Raw genomic sequence first — 20,375 nt, forward strand, 5'->3', positions numbered from 1 at the left:
AAAAAATAAAAAATACAAACAAAATAAAGAAAGCTCCAAGAAAATCTGACAATATTAATTTTTAAAATAATATTTTATATTTTTAGAATTTTTTATACATATCCCTATGTATTTACATAAATTTTGTCATTTTTATTTTTATTTTTATTTTTATTTTAGTTAATTTTATATATTTTTTCTTTATAAAAAAATTATTTTGATATAATATTTAAAATATAATAATAATTATATAAATAAATAGCATATCGAAATTATATTTAGATAATTAAAAAAATAATTTATATAACTTAAAGATATTATTATTATTTAACCAAAAATGAAATTTAAAATAATAATATAAATACCAAAAAAAAGTAAAAAAAAAATACAAACAAAACAAAGAAAGCTCCAAGAAAATCTGACAATATTTATTTTTTAAATAATATTTTATATTTTTATAATTTTTTTATACATATCCGTATGTATTTATTTATATAAATTTTGTCATTTTTATTTTTATTTTTTTTATTAATTTTATATATTTTTTCATTATAAAAAAAATATTTTGATATTATATTTAAAATATAATAATAATTATATAAATAAATAGCATATCAAAATTATATTTAGGTAATTAAAAAATTAATTTATATAACTTAAAGATATTATTATTATTATTATTTAACCAAAAATGAAATTTAAAATAATAATTCAAATACCAAAAAAAAGTAAAAAATAAAAATAAAAACACAAACAAAATAAAGAAAGCTCCAAGAAAATCTGACAATATTTATTTTTTAAATAATATTTTATATTTTTATAATTTTTTTTATACATATCGTATGTATTTATATAAATTTTGTCATTTTTTTTATTAATATTATATATTTTTCATTATAAAAAAATTATTTAGATATAATATTTAAAATATAATAATAATTATATAAATAAATAGCATATCAAAATTATATTTAAATAATTAAAAAAATAATTTAATAACTTAAAGATATTATTATTATTTAACCAAAAATGAAATTTAAAATAATAATTCAAATACCAAAAAAAAAAAGTAAAAAAAAAATACAAACAAAATAAAGAAAGCTCCAAGAAAATCTGACAATATTTATTTTTTAAATAATATTTTATATTTTTAGATTTTTTTATACATATCCGTTTGTATTTATTTATATCAATTTTGTCAATTTTTATTTTTATTTTTATTAATTTTATATATTTTTTCATTATTAAAAAGTTATTTTGATATAATATTTAAAATATAATAATAATTATATAAATAAATATCATATCGAAATTATATTTAGATAATTAAAAAAATAATTTATATAACTTAAAGATATTATTATTATTTAACAAAAAATGAAATTTATAAAAATAATTCAGATACCAAAAAAAAGTAAAAAAATAAAAATACAAACAAAATAAAGAAATCTCCAAGAAAATCTGAGAATATTTATTTTTTAAATAATATTTTATATTTTTAGAATTTTTTTATTCATATCCGTATGTATTTATATAAATTTTATCATTATTTTTTTTTATTTTTATTAATTTTATATATTTTTTCATTATAAAAAAATTATTTTGATATAATATTTAAAATATAATAATAATTATATAAATAAATAACATATCAAAATTATATTTAGATAATTAAAAATAATTTATATAACTTAAAGATATTATTATTTAACCAAAAATGAAATTTAAAATAATAATTTAAATACCAAAAGAAAAGTAAATAAAAATAACAATTTAAAGAAATTAAATAAAGCTCAAGAAAATAGATTTCCTTTTCTTGACTTATCTATTTAACCCCTCTCTGCTTCTCTCTCCTCCCTGCTTTTCCCTCTCTCGATCACCCTCTGCTTCTCTCGCCTCCCCGCTGTTCCCTCTCTCCATCAAGCACCGCCACCCCTCCTCCGCATGGATCGGACTGTCAAGCGGCGAAAGACCTCAGCAGCGGCCGCTTCCGCCTCTGCTGAGGCCGCTGCCGCCTCTTCTGAGGCCGCGGCCGCCTCCGCTAAGGCCGCTGCCGCATCCGCCGGATATATTGCAGACGGCGATGTCAACTCGGATGCCGAACCAGTTGCGGACGCCGTCCCCGTCCCAATCGCCAACCCCGAAGCCGTCCCCGACGCCGTCACCGTCCCCGTCCCCGTCCCTGAAGCCGTCCCCATCCCCGACCTCAATGTTCCGGTCCCCGTTCCCGACCCCGTCCCCGTCCCCGTTCCAGTCGCCGTCCCCATCCCCGACCTCAATCTCCCGGTCCCCGTTCCCGACGCCGTACCCGTCCCCGTTCCAGTCGCCGCCCCCGCTGTCCCGGTTCCCGTTCCCGTTCCCGACGCCGTCCCCGTCCCCGTTCCAGTCGCCGTCCCCGCAGCTCACCCCGCGATCCCGGCTATAGAGATTCAGTACACGTACGACGAAGCAGGGAGACTCACGGCCGTCCAATACATAACAAGGCCAAATGTCTATCTACAGAGCTTGAGGTTTGGCACTGGCAGTGGAGAAAAGAGCGGCTAACTCGTTGGCTTCACTGGTGCGATCATTCTTGATTTTTTTTCCTTGAGGACTTGTTGGCTTCACTGGTGCGATCTATTCTTGATTTTTTTTTCTTTTCTTGAGGACTTGTTGGCTTCACTGGTGCGATGTATTCTTGATTTTTTTTTTTCCTTGAGGACTTACTTGTTGGCTTCACTGGTGCGACCTATTCTTGACTAGACATAGACATGACAATACAATACAATACAATACAATACATCAATGAACTTTTTTGCCATAGGTATTAAAGTAGTTTAATTTGTGTCGAGCTCAAGTCTGACATAAAGTGGCTCGTAGTCTTATTTTACTCTCAGTTCCACGAGCCCTAATTCGCCGCCTGCCCTAAACCCCGCTGGCCGAAGCGCGTCATGATCGCCGACGCCGCTGGCAGGTCGATCCTCCGCTCGCCTTGCCTCAGGGGTGCTGCCTCGAGATCCGGATCAGTGCGGCCTTCCCTGTTTCGCTCCGTCCCAAAGCAGAGGCATCCGTCTGCGGCCGTTCGCTTCCACAGGTGTCCGCCAGCGGCTCGCGATCCCTTCCTTTCTTTCTCTTCTTTGCGTAAGATTAATTTCTTTCGGATTGTTAAGGTCCCCCGTCGAGGCGAGCTTCTGTGTGGAATCGATGTTGCCGATGCACAATGCCACGGCTTCTGCGTTGATGACGTCGATGCTCACGATTTCGCGCAGGGGTTGTGGGTGGCTGTCGGAAGGTTTGTCCTGTGATTTTCTTTCAATTGGTTGAATTCGTTAATTCTCGTTGATTTGTTTATCTAAAACAATCTTGTAACATAGAAGCATATGTGTTCGTTTGCTTCATCTGCTGTCGACAAAATAGCGATGCATATTCTTTATTTTCTTATTGTGACCATTGCTTGACAAACAATTTATAAACCCATAATAAGGACTCTACTTATTGAAGCAAATTAAATCGATAAAGAAATAATAAATAAATTTAAATGCATTACCTATCCTATGTGTTTTATTTGTCAAGTAGCATTAAATTTTGTTTTTTAATTGGACGGGGTAATCAGCAGCAGTGTTCTCCAAAACTAGCTCACTTTAATTTGAGTGCTGGTAGAAAGGAAATCTTTGGTTATAGTAGAAACACGTCAAAAGGTAGTTCACTGGATTGATTTAATACCCAAGTGCTTCCAACTTTTCAATAGGAATGTAACTAATTTTACTAATGTCAAATTTCTCAAAATTTATGGGTTTTTTTTTATATTCCAATTCATCTCTAATTGACTATATAAAGGAACTCACTACAGTTTGATTGAAATGTAATTGTCAACTTTCTAAGGAACAAACAAATCTTCAACTTGATGGCCAGAATCTAATTTTTCTTCTGCTCTGCAGGTAATTGCGCCTATTACTAGTTGTAACAGCCTATCTGTTTTGTCTTCTCTTTTAAGATGTTTGGTGAGACCATTTTGACGGGTTCTTTCATTTCATTTTGTTATCCAACATTCTTCCCTGTCTCAATTTCACTTAATTCAATCACATCACTTCTGGTTCTATGATTGTATTCCTTTTCCTTTTGTGTGAGCCAATTAGCAGCATACTGATTTTTCTTCATTCAACCAGCTGCGATTGATGATGTGTGACAATTACTAGGTGGAGTCTAGCAAGTTAGTTACTGATGTTCTCACATACACAGGTTGGCATATGTTCTTTTGAGCCTCTTGTTAATATTCTCTTTTGAATCTGATTGATTCGACCAAGTCGTGTCAGAGTTGAGTCAATTGTAAGATGATGCGACAAACATGGATGCCCTTGAGCATGACTTCTCTATAAATATGTAGATTAAGTATGCAAATGGAATATGAGATTGTATTAGCACAATGAAATTTCTCATATGAAGTTTATGCTTTCCACAATCTTACCTAGATACTATATTACTACTTTAAAGCCACTTTTGAGAATGATGCAACAAAAATATTTTATTCACATGGCTCATAATAAGGACACACCCAGAAACACTCTTATTTTTTTCTAATATTTTAATTAACAACCACAGGATGCTTAAAAAATGATTTATTTATTTTTATCATAATGTTGCTGTTGTCAGTGACTTGCTGCCAATTTTGCAAAATAAAAATCATGGCAAGTTGTTCATATGGAGAATTCATGGAACTTGCACATACTCACCATAAATGTTTGCTTCCATGTGTGATTTGGTGTTTTGTTTGTGATATTCCATTTCAATGAGACTTGCCTTGAAGCTTATTCATATATGATCCAAACCTTCCATTTTTGTTTGGATGTGCTTTGCTTTGCTTCCTTAAAAGTTTAAGCCCCTTCCTCTAATGGAACTCTATTTGTTAGGTTAGTCAATTGCACCAATGCATTTCGGAGTCATTAGCAAAATACAGCTAGTGTTTCCTTCACTTGCATTGGGCTTCAGCCTTCAGATTGATGGCATGCTCTAATACTTAGGCTCTTCTTACCCTCTTGGTACTTGTGTTAGATACAAAAACTTAGACATTGATACTAATGAACAATTGGTACCCCTATTGTTCACTAGTAAAATTTTTAGAAATAGCTATGTCGGATTTGCAGTGCCTCGAGTAATATAGATGGCATGTCGCTTTCAATGGATATATTGCTTTGTGTGCTTGGTCTTGCTGATTCTTTCATGCCTGTCATAATGTCTCCATCATGAACTCATAACATAACTGTAACATGGATATCTGTGATCTACAGAAGGATCAGAAAAACTGTTAGTGTTGCATTTACGTGTCAACAAGAATGTTTATTTTTAACTCGTCATTCAATTCAATCCCTCACCCCAAAACTTATTAACCTATATCTGGTCAAACTTAATAGTTTGTAGATATTTCCTGTACTGATGTCTTGTATGTATATCAGCTAGCAATGAGGATGTATGATGGTTCACAAGCGGATCAAAGCAATACTTTGGTCAAAAACAACCAATACGTTTAGAGAGTCAGCCATCATTGTGGAAGGATTAAATTAACACTCGTGAGCATCAGATAGATGAACCAAATATTCAATTGTTTTTCCCCGAGTTATGAACTTTAAATGAGGATAATGTATGATCTCCACGCTGCAGTGTGTTGCTCATGAAATAAAAATGCTTCTTACCTTTTTCTATTCAATCAACTTGTATAGCATTTTCACTGATTGTCTCTCTACCGTTCCATTTCCTCAATATGTTGACAGTTTCATTTCTAAGCATTATAAACATTTTAGCACTATGTTTGTTTGATCTTGTGTGAAAGGTTATTCCTGATGCCATTTCTGCAGTGGTCGAGTCATTTATTCAAATCAAGGAGATTTTGTTCAATGTAGCTTTCGACATTCTTGATGTTCTTTTTTATCATTTTGATTAGAGCTTAGATACTTGATTCTTTATATTGTAGATGGATGAGTTGTAGATTCGGATTTTCGAGGGGCAATGCACGGGTGCAGATCTTTAATTTAGATTGCTGTTGGAGATGGATTGCAATACTCGTGACCATATTTTTCGCTTCATTTCTTCTCGACCTTCTTGTAGCTTGACATTAAACTGTCTAATAATTTACAACTTGTCAAGATGTAGCATTTATGAATTCTTGTCCGGAATCTATATAACTTGTGCTCAAGGCAATGTGAGAATTTATGTGCCCACCTATTTATCTTTTCTGTCAAAACAAGTCTGTTCTCCTAAAGTTACAGAAAACGTTTCGTCCATATTTTCATATTAAATAATTTAGTGTTAGATAAATTCAAGTAACGGTCAATTCTCTTTGAGATCGAGCTTAGAATATAATGTTCTTGTTATTTATCACTGATCGGAAAGAGCTCGGAGGAGCACAAAATTTATTAGTCGATCTTCAAACAGAGCGTGAATTAGAGACACGAGTTCAATCTATTTGCCAAACATTGCTTCACAAATGTCCTCAAATGCTTCGAGGATGACCTGACGGTGTCGGCTGGAGTTCAGCTTGAGGTACGAGTGGAGGAGCTGCTCCAGGTCTCGGGCCCTGCTCATGCCGCGCTCCACGATCATCTCCACCATGGAGCTCCTGAAGTCGCCGTAAGGGTCGGTGGACCGCTTCACCACCGGGAATCCTCCCGCGTTGCCTTCGCCGGCGAGATGGAGAGCAATGGCCGGAGTTCCGTCGTCGTCGAATGCGCCGCGTGCCTTCGCGGCGGACGTCGTGTGGACTTCAAGCTCTTGCTACTAGTGCTCTTGTTCTTCTTCCTCTTGCTGTGGTGGTAGAATTCGGAGGAGTCGGAGGAGAAGCTCTTGGACGAGAACAATGTAGTTCTCGATTCCTCCTCGTCCTCCTCCTCTTCCTCGCTCCTGAAGAGATCGAGCTCGTCCTCGTTTAATGAGTCCGAGGAAGAAGAGTAGGGGAAGCTCTTTCTCTGACCAAAAGGTACCTTGCGCCTCTCTCTTTTAGTTTCCCCCCGGGGCCCGGCTTCCACTTTCTGTCCTCCTTGCCGATCGAGGGGAGCAACGGCTCGGAAGTTTCGACCGACCGACGATTGCGGCAGTTGATGGAGACATGCACGACCGGAGCGACGCAGCGGCGCTGCCGGATGTCGGCGGGAAACGACCAGTAGTGCTGGTCGAGCTTACAACGGTCATTCCACCCGTGGTTGACCGTCTCCGGCAGACGCGTCGCCGGAGGCTTGGTCGCGGCGGCGACGTTGGCGGCGGTGGAGCAGGAGGAGGCGAGCAGCATCCGTGCGAAGCGCTGCTTCAGCTTGCTACTACTGCTTTTACTGACCGATTTCTCCATTTGAGACGGTTGTTAGAAGATGAACAAGAAGACGATATTTATATCAGAACTTTGACGGGGTAGAATCGGTGCTTGGATTTGGATTGTCTCGCTCGTGACCTTCTTTAAGCTCCCCTACCGAATAATTATTCCGTGACGTCAACACGCGACGGGTGCAATCCAATCAGTCGAGTCGTATCTGAACAATAAAAGTTTAGTAGACGAAGCAACGTAACAACGGTCTGTCGGCAAATAAACATTGTTTGATGCGTTCTTCTTGTAGGTTGCGTTGCCAATGGAGAGGCATTCAGATGCCTTCTCGTTTTGCCAAGAACGCTGTTGCTACGTCCTTGTCTTGCACGATGGCCACTTCTGTAAGCAGACAAAGCAATTGAAACTGGGGGGCAAACACTGTCCATCTGTTCCCAAGTACAAGCTCTCCCTGTTGGAAAAAGGAAGAGAATGCATGCACGCAAAGATTGGTGACGAAGATAAGTAGCAGTAGCAAGCCAAGGGGAAGTGGACAGGCATAAATGCGATCTAGTGCTGTGGTTGCTGCTTACTCCTGACACGGAGTGGAGGCGATGTAAGTGCGGTGTCGTTATTTTGTAGCAATTGGACTCTTGTGTCACAGTCACAGTGGTAGACTTCTCTTCTCATTTCTTTTGACTTTGTAGACGATGTGTGGGACCTATTGAAAGATCTGTTGTCATCCATCCCAGCTAATGTTAGGTTAGAGCTATAAAATTAGACACAACCCTAATCATATACAATTCTCAGTGGACTTTTAGGAAAATCGATAGTGATTTGAAAATGGAGAAAATAGTTTTGAAAATAACTTTTATCTGTTCTCATTTCTAATGATGTGTTTTCACGTGAACACTTAGAACGAGAAAAATAGAGATGCACTTATTCATGTGGATGGTTCAGCTCCGGTCAGCGCCGGAGAGGGCGTCCACATTGCTGTGGCAGTACCAAGTGCCAAGGAGAGTGGAGAGAAATACCAGTCGGGAGATTTCCCTCGTATCCGAGTGGAAGTTGAGTGGTGATAGCGTAAAGGTGGATAAGAAAAATGAGGAAGAATGTTGACGAAAATATATTTTCTTATTGCAACAACTTTGATAGTGAACTTTTTGTTGGAATTTTGGTGGATTGATTAGAAAATAAGAATATAGGAGAAATTTTGTAAGAAAATATAAGGATGGATAGATTCTATGAATAGGAACGTTTACTTCTTGTTATTTGATAATGATTATGTTTTTATTTATATATTTAGATTCATGTTTCCATGTCCTTTTACCATTAATACATCACAAAACAATTAATTTTTATTATTTTTTATACTAATGACTATTGTCAAGTTAAGTTGTTCTTGACATTATTCTTGCATAGTTGAAGAAATCAATTTGTCTTTGAAATAAATTTACATGTCAACATTTGTCCTCCCCCCTCCCTTCCTTAAACTTGTTTTTCCTTGAACAATCCAATAAATTCCTTAGGTATTGAAAAACTTTCATTTTTAGAAGTTTTGTAAATATATCAGCTTGATTCCACATGAAGTAATTCTAATTTTTATTTTACTTAATATACTTCTTATGAAATGAAAGTGAGTATTGATATGCATGCTTAGATCTTTCATGATGAACTAGGTTTCTTTGCTAAAACAATTGCCGGTCTATTATCCACATAGATTTTGGTCGTAACTTCTTGTTGCAATCTAAGGTCTTAGAGTAATTTCTTTAACCAAATAGCATGGCAAATACAAGAGGTTACAACAATATACTTAGCTTCACAAGTTGATAGAGCAACAATTGATTGTTTCTGTGAAGACCAAGTGAATGCAACATTACTAAGATAAAACATGTATCCAATAGTGCTCTTGCGATCATCATAACTTCCATCCCAATCACTATCACTGAGATAAAAAAAAATTCCATATCTTTCGTTGATAAATAAAGAAGTTCATAATCAATTGTCCCTTTAATATATCTAAGAATTTTCTTAACTGCATATAAGTGAAATATTTTTGGAGTTTCTATATACCTACTTATCAAACCAACTCCAAATAATATTCAGACCTTGTACATGTCAGATGCCTGAGGCAACCCATAAGACTCTTATAATAAGTTAGATTCATAGGTTTACCTCTCGGTCTTTAGTCATTCTAATGTCGTACTCTATGAGTGTATCCATAGCATAACAATCTTCCATTGAGAATTTTTACAGAATCCCTTTGGCATATTTTTCTTGTCATACAAAGATTCTCTCTTCTCTTTGTTGTAAATCAATGCCAAGGAAGTATCTCATCAATCATAGATCTGTCATTTCAAATTCTTTCTCCATTAATTACTTGAATTCTCTAATCATGAAGATATTATTGCAAGTAAAAATTAAATCATCCATATAAATACATACCAATAGAATATCTCTATATGAATTATTCTTTAAGTATAAAGAATGCTCGTAGGGGCACTTTGTGAAGCCTTCCTTTATAAAGTGATCATCAATTCTTGAGTTCTAGGCTCTAGGAGTTTGCTAGAGCTTGTAAAGAGCTTTTTTTAATTTGTATACCTTTTCTTCTTTCCCTTTGATGATAAAATCTGATGGTTGCTGGATATATACCTCTTCTTTAATATTTTCATTAAAAAAAGTAGATTTTATGTCCACATTTATATCTTCCATCTTCTTTGAGCTGCAATAGAGACAAGTAATCTTACTATTTCAAATCAGGCTAATGGTGTGAAGACTTCTTTGTAGTCAATCCTATACTTTTGCTTGTGTCCTTTAGCAACTAACCTTGCTTTGTGCCTTTCAACTTCTCTTGTTACATTTGTCTTTATTTTGAACACCCATTTGACTCCAATAGCTTTATGTCTTTGAGGAAATGAAGTGAGTTTTCATGTATTATTTTTCTTTATAATAAGAATATGTTCTTTCATTGCTTTTCTTCACTTTGCATCCTTGGAGACTTCATAAGTTATAAAATCATATCATGCGAATAAATACAAATTATTAAAAGCAAAGTCAGTATCAATCGCTCAGCTAGAGTCATATATGTCTTAGATACTCTTTATTCTTTTCACAATTAGACTGTTTGGATCATCACTTTCTAATTGAGTATCAACTTGTTGGGGGTGATGATATTTCTTCACTCTCTCCTTGCTTGTTTTTCTTCTCTTTATAGTCTTCTTCAAATGAGATTTGCTTCATGTTATGTCGTCATTATTATTGTTATTGTTATTCCAATTCCATGTTTATTTTTCATCAAATTCCATATCTCTTGATACCATGAGCTTTTGAGTTATAAGATTGCACAATTTATACCCGCTAGCATTCTCACAATAGCCTAAGAGAATACATTTCTGACTTTTATCGTCAAATTTTGACTGCTTCTTAGTTTGTACCTTTGCAAATGTTATGCTCCCAAAAATATGAAGATGATCCACCCTTGGTTTGTGTAAGCTTCAAGCTTCCTCTGGGGTGATGTCTCTAATTCCTTTAGTGGGAAGCATGTTTAATAAATATACAACACAGATAACATCTTTCCAACATTATTTTGGGTATTTTTCTCTTTCAACATACATAAACCATATTTAAAATAGTTCAATTTTTTTCTTCTTGATACACCATTTTGTTATGATGTTTAGGGCATTATGAGTGGATGAATAATATAATTTTCCTTAAAAATAATTCTCAAACTCTGACAAAATCTATTCACCTCCTAAATCAATTCAAAAATATTTTATCTGACATCCACTACAAGAAAACAAGGCTTCAGAGACAGATTTCTAGAACGAAATTAAAGTTCGTTTCAAAGTTTAGTAAATCAGAAACAAATTTTTTACAGAATTACTAATCTGTTTTAGTTAAATAAAATATAATATACAAAAATAAATTTGAAATAGAATTTAAAATTAATTTGAGATGAAATTGTCAATAAATTTTTATAAACAAAAATAAATATAGATTATAAATGAATATTTGAAACAGAAATAAAATCTGTTTCAAGTTTTTATAAATCAAAGAATGATTTTCTACCGAATCACTAATTTGTTTTACTTTAATAAAATATAATATAAAAAATTAAACTAGAATTTAAAACCAATTGAAGACAAAATAAAATATAAATTTTTATTAAGAAAATAAATATGGATTATAAATAGAATTTGAAACCATATTTCTATTAAAAATTATTTAAAATTTAACGAAGATAAATTTATTTTATTTTTAAAAATATAATGAATAAAATGAAATTTGAGATGAAATATGAAATAGATTTGAAATAAAATTTTATATAATTTTTTTAAAAAAATATTAAGTATAAATAGATTTTTAAAAAATGTTAAAAATATCATTTAAATATAAACAATTGAGATAAAAAATTAGTTTCTAATTTAATAAAATTTGTGATGAAATAAACTTGGATTTATAAATTTATCTCAATATTCACAAATATTATGAACTATTTTTTCCCTAAAATTTATTAGCCTGTATTATTTTTTTCTTAATATGTTTTTTTTTTTTGCCTGAGCCCTCTTCATAACCTAAATCAACCCTTCCCTTTCTTTCTCTCGTCGCAGCAATTTCGTGGGATTTCCTCGCTCGACCGCTGATAACTAACATTTTGATGCATTATTTCTGTCTTTAATTTTCATGTTTTAATCCTTTCATATGATTAATTATTGATTCTTATCATGTTTATTGAGTTGGATTCATATTATGAGTCTTGTTATAATTCTTCCTATTTTTATGGATTTCTACTTATAATTGTGTACTTTTATTTTTTATGGATTGAGCTCAAGTTGAACCAAATTAAACATAAAGACTTGAGTTAATGAGAAGTCCAATCTGAAGCAAATTAAATGAAAGATTCAGATCTGATTAATTCTAGTCGTTCATCAAGATTTGGTTGATTCTGGCCAATCTGGGTAGATATAGCATGATCTGAGCCGCTCATCTTGATCTAGCCATCCTGACCATTCAATGGATTCTAGTGGATCTCGACCATTCACTCAGATTTGATCTCAACTGCTCCATCAGATCTGGATTGATCAAGACCATCGGATCAGATCTGGGGAAATAAAATCCACAAGCACGCATCTTCTCCTCCTTCGCTCGGTTTCTCACGCTGCGAAGGCCGGTATGCCACTTCTCCCTCCTTCGCCATCACTCCACCAAAGGGGCCGGCGGTCCGCCACCACTCCACCGCCGCCGGTCGGCCATCTCCTCTCCATCTTCCCACCGTCATTTTCTACCCGCGATTCCAACCAACGCCATCATTTCCTCTAGTGGTTCTTCGTGATTGTCCACCCCGACGTGCCGACACCAGCATCCAGGCCACGACGGAGTTTCTCTACTTCAGATTCAAACTGCAACCCTCTTCTCTTCGGGCTAAAGATAAGAGGTCCTTCATAGTCAACATCCGACCACAGCATCTCCAAGATCTGGCCGCCCTAAGCAAGCAGCGGTCCTCTTTCGGAGAGCTCTTCACTTCATGCTCAGCACCGGCTTCCCACAGACATCTTCGGCCTTCATTAGATTCTGAACAGCAAGCTTCTTCTTCAATGGTCGATATGTTGATTTGCATGCTTGATTGTTTGATGTTTCTGTACTTAAGCTGTTCTCCCATGTTTTAGATTTGCATGTACCCATGTCATTTTGATTCATGCTCTTAAGGTGTTTGACAAAATGCTTCTTCCAATAGTTAGGTTTAAATTCGAGCACTTTATTTTACTTAATTTCCTTAATTTCTACTAGTCTTGTCTCTTTCAATTGCTATAAGTTCTGTTCTTCGTTTGGATGCAATTAGGATTAGATTTCTTTAATGCTCTAGATTTCATTCAATGCTTACTTTATGTTACTTTAATTTCCTTGCAATCATAGTTTAAGTTAGACTAGATTTTTTTTTTTATTTGCATTGACTTTCATTTACTAGATTAGGTTTCATTGAATGTTTTGCTATTTCATTTATTAGTTTAATTCTGTTAATGGTGAAATTGTAGTGTAGAGTGACAATGCATTATGAGATCACTATTAATGGGTAGATAAGATGTCTTTTATTCTATTAATGGATATATTCCAGCAAGAGGACTGCGGCCACAGAGGCCTGCAAGTCATTTGAGGAATCACAGGTCGATAATTAATTCCCAACAATATTTTTTCTTCTTCTTAATTCTTCTTCTTCTTTAATTTGCTTATGTATATAATCTATCTTGATGTTGCAGGAGGAGAACACCAAGGAGTTTGAGGAGAGGAAGATTGAACTTGAAGCTAAGGCTCTAGAGATCTATCAGGCCTCTGACGCTGATATCAAGGTCTGCATTACTTGTCAAAGTTAAATTTGATCGGAATTCCATAAAGAACAAGGTCTGTGGCTTCCTGGTTACCCTAGTATGCTGTATTGCCTCAGCACATATCTTGCTCTGTTGCCTCGTTTCGTTGCATGAACACTACAGTGGTGATAGAAATGCTTCTCTCTTATTTTCTGATATTCACTGCATTACATGATTCAGTTGTAACTTATGACTAATGTTTAGTTCATTTTCATATTACTTGAATCAATCATTGCAGGTATGTTGCCGAAAAATTTGTACATAACAATGTGGTTTCTTAATCAAGAAACTACTTTTCATTAAATAAAAGGTGGCTGACATTCCGTGTTGAATCATTAAATTGGTTTAGTGGTTCCTCTCCTATCAAGGCTAGACAACTGCAGTGCAAGGTAAATACTAAATGATGTCTTTTAAACCTGTTAGATTGCTTTACTGAGATACAATATATCCATGATTCTAAATTTTGTAAATTGTATTAGAATATAATGTCAAATATCAAGGTCGAAGACTTGGTCAGTGTTCCATATGTAATTTCATATATTTTGATTGAAAATCTTAGTGAATAAGACAGTAGTTTTCTAAAATTGGTTTTTAAGAATCTGGTGACTCATTGCTATTGTGAAATATCTATCAAAGTAATTTATATATGCTTGGTTCAAAATTCAAACTCCAAGAGTTTCTTTTTCTAGTGTAAATATAATTGCAAAAGAAATTTATTATTTAGTCTGATATGATCTTGTTTGTATGAGTGTAGTATTTCAAGAGGACCAGAAAATAATGGTGAAGAAAGTTTGGTTGTGCATCAATAGACCAGGGTTTAGCTGTTGGAAAATTTGTAGCTATCTACTAAAATTAAGTGTATGTATGTTCATGAGTTATTTTGGACTCTCGGGATGAAAAGTGCTTCCCCTTTGGTTGAGGGGTTTTGAAGATTGCAAGGATGGCAAATAAGTCAAGACTTGGAAAATCAGTTAGGATAATGAACTTGATATCAATTAAAAATATAATCGGTTGATCAGAATATTGTTGATGACATATTTGCGAGAATATAAGAATTATAACCCAGACTCAAGTATAGATTTTTAAACAAATAATGTCATTGCATGTTAATTGTTCTAAGTTTGATTATCTCATTTCTCCCCTTGGTTGTGGTCCAAATTTCAATGGAGATAATATAAATTTGTACTGTTAGTAAGTAGTCATTTTCTTTTATATAGGTTATTTCATTGCATGCTTGTTTTTATATTTATTAAACTTACTCATTTCATGTTTTGATTTTGCTAGATTATTTCAACAAACTTGGTTGGTTCATTAATCCTTATGAAGTAATTCATCTCATGGAGTTCGAGACAAGGGAGGGCAAAGGGAAGAAATCATAGACATGCATGCTACTAGCAAGAGGATATATGAAGACATTATTGAAAGTAAAAAAGTATTGAACTTCTTATCACAAAAAATGGGAAGAAAAGTTTATCAAGTAAGGTAGGCAAAGCAAAGAAAAGGAGAAGGTTTGTAAAATGATTCAAGAGGTGCAATATTCAAATCATTTATATCTAGGAGGATCTGATCCCTGTGATCATGAGCGTCGTGATAGAATGTAAAGATTAGATTACTTAAGGTGAGATTTAAAAATTTATACATTTGCTTAGACGATGTAAATATTTTGTTGGACCCCGTGGTAGTTTTGATGTGATCAACCAAGTTGGTTAGGTCCTGCTTTGTGTTTGATCCCTGTGTCTGAGTGTGCAGGAGCTTAGGAGCGCTAGGAAGTCGAGCAGAAGACGCAGCTAGCGAGAAGGACGGCACGGGAAGGGAGCCGACGAGCTCGGTGCGTCCGAAGGATGAGAGAGCTGCGGAAGAGTACACTGGTGGGCGAGAAGAACATGCGCGGTCTTCGAGGGATGTTAAGCCAGGGTGGAAGGCTGCTCGAGGAGAATACCGAAAATTGGGTTCGGGTGAGCCCTATTTCGGTTGGTCGTAATCATCCAAACAAACGGAGCCTTGGAAGTCAAAGCAAAAAAGAAAGGTTGCTGAGAAGACTGCTCGAGGCGCCTTCAACCAGTGTTGAAGGCGCCTCAAGCTGAGGTGCCTCAATTTGAGTTGCCTCAAGCACTAAGGCGCCTCAGACCTGCTTTGAGGCACCTCTGACTGGTCAAAATGATCGTTTTATCCGCTCACCCCTTGGAGGCGCCTTGGACCCCTGTTGGAGGCGCCTTGGACCTCCGAGATAGAATTTCCAGGGGCTATAAAAGGACCCCTGGATAGGAATTAATCATCACTTCTACATTCAACTCTGTAAGCAATTCCTAGCAATAGTTCTAAGCCGTTAGAGTGTAAAAGGCTTCTCCGCCTTCAGCAAAGGAGAGTTTTCTAGTGCGCTTTTCATTGCCCTGGATTAACAACCTCCTTGGTTGTAACCAGGTTAAATTCCTGTCTTCCTATTTCTTTATTTCTTTATTATTTTATTTACTATTACACTTTTGAGTTGAAGAATCCGAGGAGGGTATAGTCTTATTTTCTTAAGGAGTAATTCACCCCCCTCTTGCCGGCCTCCGCTGCACCTACAATTGGTATCAGAGCCAGACCGCCTCAGAAGGACTAATCGCAGACTGAAGCATAACGATCAAGACGATGGCCGGAGCAAATATTCATCCCCCAAAGTTCGACGGAGATTTCGCTACATGGAAGCGAAAAATGGAGGTATTCTTTAAACTAGACTTTGATATTTTAATTACTATGAAATATGATTTTTCAACTCCAAAAGATAAGGAGGAATACAACTCGACGAAGAAGGAACAAGTAGACTTCGTCGCCAACGGAAAAGTAGAGTTCCATCTGCTTAGCGTGTTGCCACCTCAAGAAGTAAGTCGGATCGGAAGCTACGACTCCGCGAAAGACCTCTGGGAAAAATTCCTGGAGCTTCACGAAGGAAGATCCGAAGCGACGCTGGCAAGATGCGATATCCTTCGGACGCAACTTACGAACCTCCGGATGAACCAAGGCGAGAAGGTAGTGCAACTCCAAGCGAGAATCAAAGAGCTGATCACGTAACTCAACAACCTTGGAGAAGAAGTAACGAACTAGGACTCGATCTGGTATGCACTCAACGCCTTCCCGAGAACTCCCGAGTGAGCCTCTTAGTAGATGCGTACTACATCTCTAAGGACTTCGAGGTAAGTACTTTAGAACAATTGTTTTCTACTTTTGAACTTCATGAATCTCGAGTTGCAGAGCCTAATGGAGTAGAGAAGACCAGTCAGAACATTGTCTTAAAGGCAAAAATAAACGGTTCTGACTCCGAAGCCTCGGTCGACGAATCCGAAGCGGCGCTACTGGTAAGACGCTTCAATAAATTTTTTAAATCTAATAAATTTATATCGCAGACAAAGAGGCATCAACAAAGAAAAAGGACGGTTCGTTGCTACAACTGCAACGAAGAAGGACACATCAAGGATGACTGCCCGAAATTGAAGAGCAAACAGAAAGAGAAAAAAAACAAAGCACAAGAACCCGAAGGCCACTTGGTCAGATTCGTCATCCTCCAAATCAGACATCGAAGAATTCTCGGGGTTAGCGCTAATGGCGAACCATCAGCTGGAAGAAGAGTCAAGCTCAGAAATGAGCATAGATGAAGGGGGAGGAACATCATAAGAAGAAAGCTGCAGTGAAGGGGGAGCATCACCAAGTCAGGTAAGTAAGGTGCGTAATCTAACACCTACTCAATCATTTCTATTTATCAAGTCTCTTTCTAAAGAGTTAGATCAATTAAAAAAAGAAAATACTGAATTGAAATTGAACATTGCAAAAGCATGCTCACTAGAAATGTATGATAATTTAAAATTAGAAAATGAAAAATTAAAAGTTGAAATTGAGAAATTGAAAAATCATGATGCATGCTTAAATAAATTTCCTAAATCAAAATTAAGAATTTATGGAAAATTAAATTGATACATTAGAAAACACCAGGGTCAACTTAGAAAAGTGCTCAAAAGTTATGTATCCCCTAAGTTTCTAATTAATCCAGTAGAAAGGAATCTCTATTGGGTTTCAAAATCCGTGCTAAATTAATCTTTTAAAATTAAAAGCTTTAAGAGAGAAAATTAAACATTGATTTTCCTTATGCGGTTTTGACTAGAAAGTGGTTGTTGCTCCAATAACCAAGAAGGTCGAGTGCCTCGCCATTAACTGGAAGCCAAATATAGAAATGAAAGGTTTAATTAACTTTCTGGTAAAAAGTATTAAAATTGAATTAAATAATGCTTTGAAAAGTGTTTAAATATTTTCTTGAAATCAAAAAGAATATGGAATCTTCTTAATTTTTTTTTAAGATTTAAATATTGAGCATTTTTACTTAGAATTGTTTTTGAAAAAATTCTAAAAATTCATTTTACTTAGAAATTTTTTGAAAAATTCAAAAATTCAGTATACTTAGAATTTTTTTTCGAAAAATTCATTTGACTTAAAAATTTTAAAAAATTCAAAAATTCATTTTTTAAAATTTTTTGACTTGAAAATTTTTACAAGTTTAGAAAATTTTTGAAAAAAAAAAATCATTTTACTTAGAATTTTTTTTAAAAAATTCAGTTCACTTAGAATTTTTTTTTTTGGAAATTTGGAAAAAAAAAACTCATCTTTACTTGGAAAATTCAAAAGATTCATTTGACTTGATTTTTTTTTGGAAAATTCAAAATTTCACTTTACTTAGAAAATTTTTTCAAAACTTCATTCTTACTTGGAAAATTTTTTGAAAAATTCATATTACTTAATTTTTTTTTTGGAAAATTCTCTCTAATTAAGACCCCATTTTTGCTATGATCAAAGGGGGAGAGAAAGGTACAAGTTTAGGGGGAGTTAGGAAAATTAAAATTAAAATGTTAATATTTTTTTCTAAAATGTATTGCAATTTTATTTATTACAAAGTTATGCTTAACTTGTTAGTTTAGTAATATTTCTTTAAAATTACTTTTTGTGTCTATTTTTACTCTAACTTGAACTTGGGTTTATGCACATCAAAAAGGGGGAGATTGTTGGACCCCGTGGTAGTTTTGATGTGATCAACCAAGTTGGTTAGGTCCTGCTTTGTGTTTGATCCTTGTGTCTGAGTGTGCAGGAGCTTAGGAGGGCAGGAAGTCGAGCGAAAGACGCAGCTAGCGAGAAGGACTGCACGGGAAGGGAGCCGACGAGCTCGGTGCGTCCGAAGGACGAGAGAGCTGCAGAAGAGTACACCGGTGGGCGAGAAAACCTACGCGGCGTTCGAGGGACGTTAAGCCGGGGAGGATGGCTGCTCTAGGAGAAGACCGAAAATTGAGTTCGGGTGAGCCCTATTTTGGTTGGTCACAATCACCCAAACAAACGGAGCCTCGGAAGTCAAAGCAAAAAAGAAAGGTTGCTGAGAAGACTGCTCGAGGCACCTTCAACCAGTGTTGAAGGCGCCTCAAGCTGAGGCACCTCAAGCGTTGAGGTGCCTCAGACCTGCTTTGAGGCGCCTCCGACTGGTCAAAATGACTGTTTCGAGCTGTAGATAGAGTTTTATCCGCTCACCCCTTGGAGGCGCCTTGGACCCCTGTTGGAGGCGCCTTGGACCTCCGAGATAAAATTTCCAGGGGCTATAAAAGGACCCCTAGAGTTAGGAATTAATCATCACTTCTACATTCAACTCTGTAAGCAATTCCTAGCAATAGTTCTGAGCCGTTAGAGTGTAAAAGGCTTTTCCGCCTTCAGCAAAGGAGAATTTTCTAGTGCGCTTTTTATTGCCCTGGATTAACAACCTCCTTGGTTGTAACCAGGTTAAATTTGTTAGGACCTTCGGATGGCTAGAGAGGGGGGGGGTGTGAATAGCCTCCACTAAAAACTCAATCAATTCCTCACAAAAGCTTGTTAGCACAGCGGAAATAAACAAAAAGAAAACTGATGCAAGGAAAGAAACACAACCCACAGCTTACACAAGTATGTACGAGGTTCGGGGATAACTTGCCCCTACTCCTCGGCGTGTCCGTAAGGTGAACGATCCCTTGATCTTTCGGTAGATCACACCCCGGACAAATTCCGGCTAAGTATTTCTCCTTCTCGGTGGAGTAACCTCTCCACAAAGTCACAGAAATGATTTGTAATGAAGCACAAGACTTACAGAGTTTTGTGGCTTAAAGAATGAACAAATGAACTTACATCCACGAAGAAAGCAACGCACACAGACAGAAGGATTCCTCAGCCAAGAGCTCAACAACACAGCACCCTTGCTTCGGTTGACCGAGAGTTTTCAAAAAATCTTTCGTTGTTACCAAAACCTCTCTTCTTCCTTCTTCTTATTCTTCTGCTTTCTCACTGTCTTCAGCCAGAGCCGAATCGCTGTCACCTGTATTGAATCACTGCTACCAACTTAGGCGTCACCAATCACTCTTCCTCCTCATCTGGTTCTCTGAACTCACACCAATACCATCCATAGTCTTCACTGGTGTCTCTGAGCTCGAACCAATAAGCAAGAGTCAAGCTATTGCCACTGATCGCAGTCAGTGAACGTTGATGCTTCAAATGCACCATTTGCAGCGAAACACAGTAGAAAGATCACTTGGTCTTATTCTTCTGATGAAGCTTAATTTGAAATTAACCATTGGCACGACACCTGCAACCTGTAACTTAAAAATCTCACAGCAGATGATTTGATCAGTGAATCAGAAATCGCAAAGAAAACGCAAAGGACAAACGACATCGTTGTGGATCGGTCATCAGACCGATCCATAGCCTTCCGAACCGATCAGGACACACCCTGATCGGTC

At 35.9% G+C, this 20,375-nt stretch overlaps 2 protein-coding genes and 1 long non-coding RNA gene across 4 annotated transcripts; all 3 read left to right on the forward strand.

Moving 5' to 3' along the window:
* The first annotated feature begins 1,844 nt into the window (after positions 1-1,844).
* Positions 1,845-2,523, forward strand: LOC122011986 (tetra-peptide repeat homeobox protein 1-like). Its single transcript, XM_042568432.1, has one exon. It carries the CDS (start codon positions 1,924-1,926, stop codon positions 2,521-2,523), a length of 600 nt encoding a protein of 199 aa, XP_042424366.1. The 5' UTR covers positions 1,845-1,923.
* A 386-nt stretch (positions 2,524-2,909) lies between these two features.
* On the forward strand, positions 2,910-6,170 carry LOC122011987 (protein NUCLEAR FUSION DEFECTIVE 6, mitochondrial-like). Of its 2 annotated transcripts, none has more exons than XM_042568434.1 (3): positions 2,910-3,052; positions 3,129-3,250; positions 5,924-6,170. In XM_042568434.1, exons 1-3 carry the CDS (start codon positions 2,910-2,912, stop codon positions 5,929-5,931), a joined length of 273 nt encoding a protein of 90 aa, XP_042424368.1. In that variant the 3' UTR covers positions 5,932-6,170. The 2 variants fall into 2 exon arrangements, with proteins under 2 accessions (XP_042424368.1, XP_042424367.1); XM_042568433.1 differs by lacking the exon at positions 5,924-6,170 and adding an exon at positions 3,897-4,118.
* A 7,033-nt stretch (positions 6,171-13,203) lies between these two features.
* On the forward strand, positions 13,204-15,238 carry LOC122012021. The gene is made up of 2 exons (XR_006120088.1): positions 13,204-13,991; positions 14,887-15,238. It is a non-coding gene; the product is annotated as an uncharacterized LOC122012021 (long non-coding RNA).
* Positions 15,239-20,375: the final 5,137 nt, after the last annotated feature.

Source organism: Zingiber officinale, chromosome 8A (genome assembly GCF_018446385.1).
Source record: "Zingiber officinale cultivar Zhangliang chromosome 8A, Zo_v1.1, whole genome shotgun sequence".
Lineage (NCBI taxonomy): Eukaryota > Viridiplantae > Streptophyta > Magnoliopsida > Zingiberales > Zingiberaceae > Zingiber > Zingiber officinale.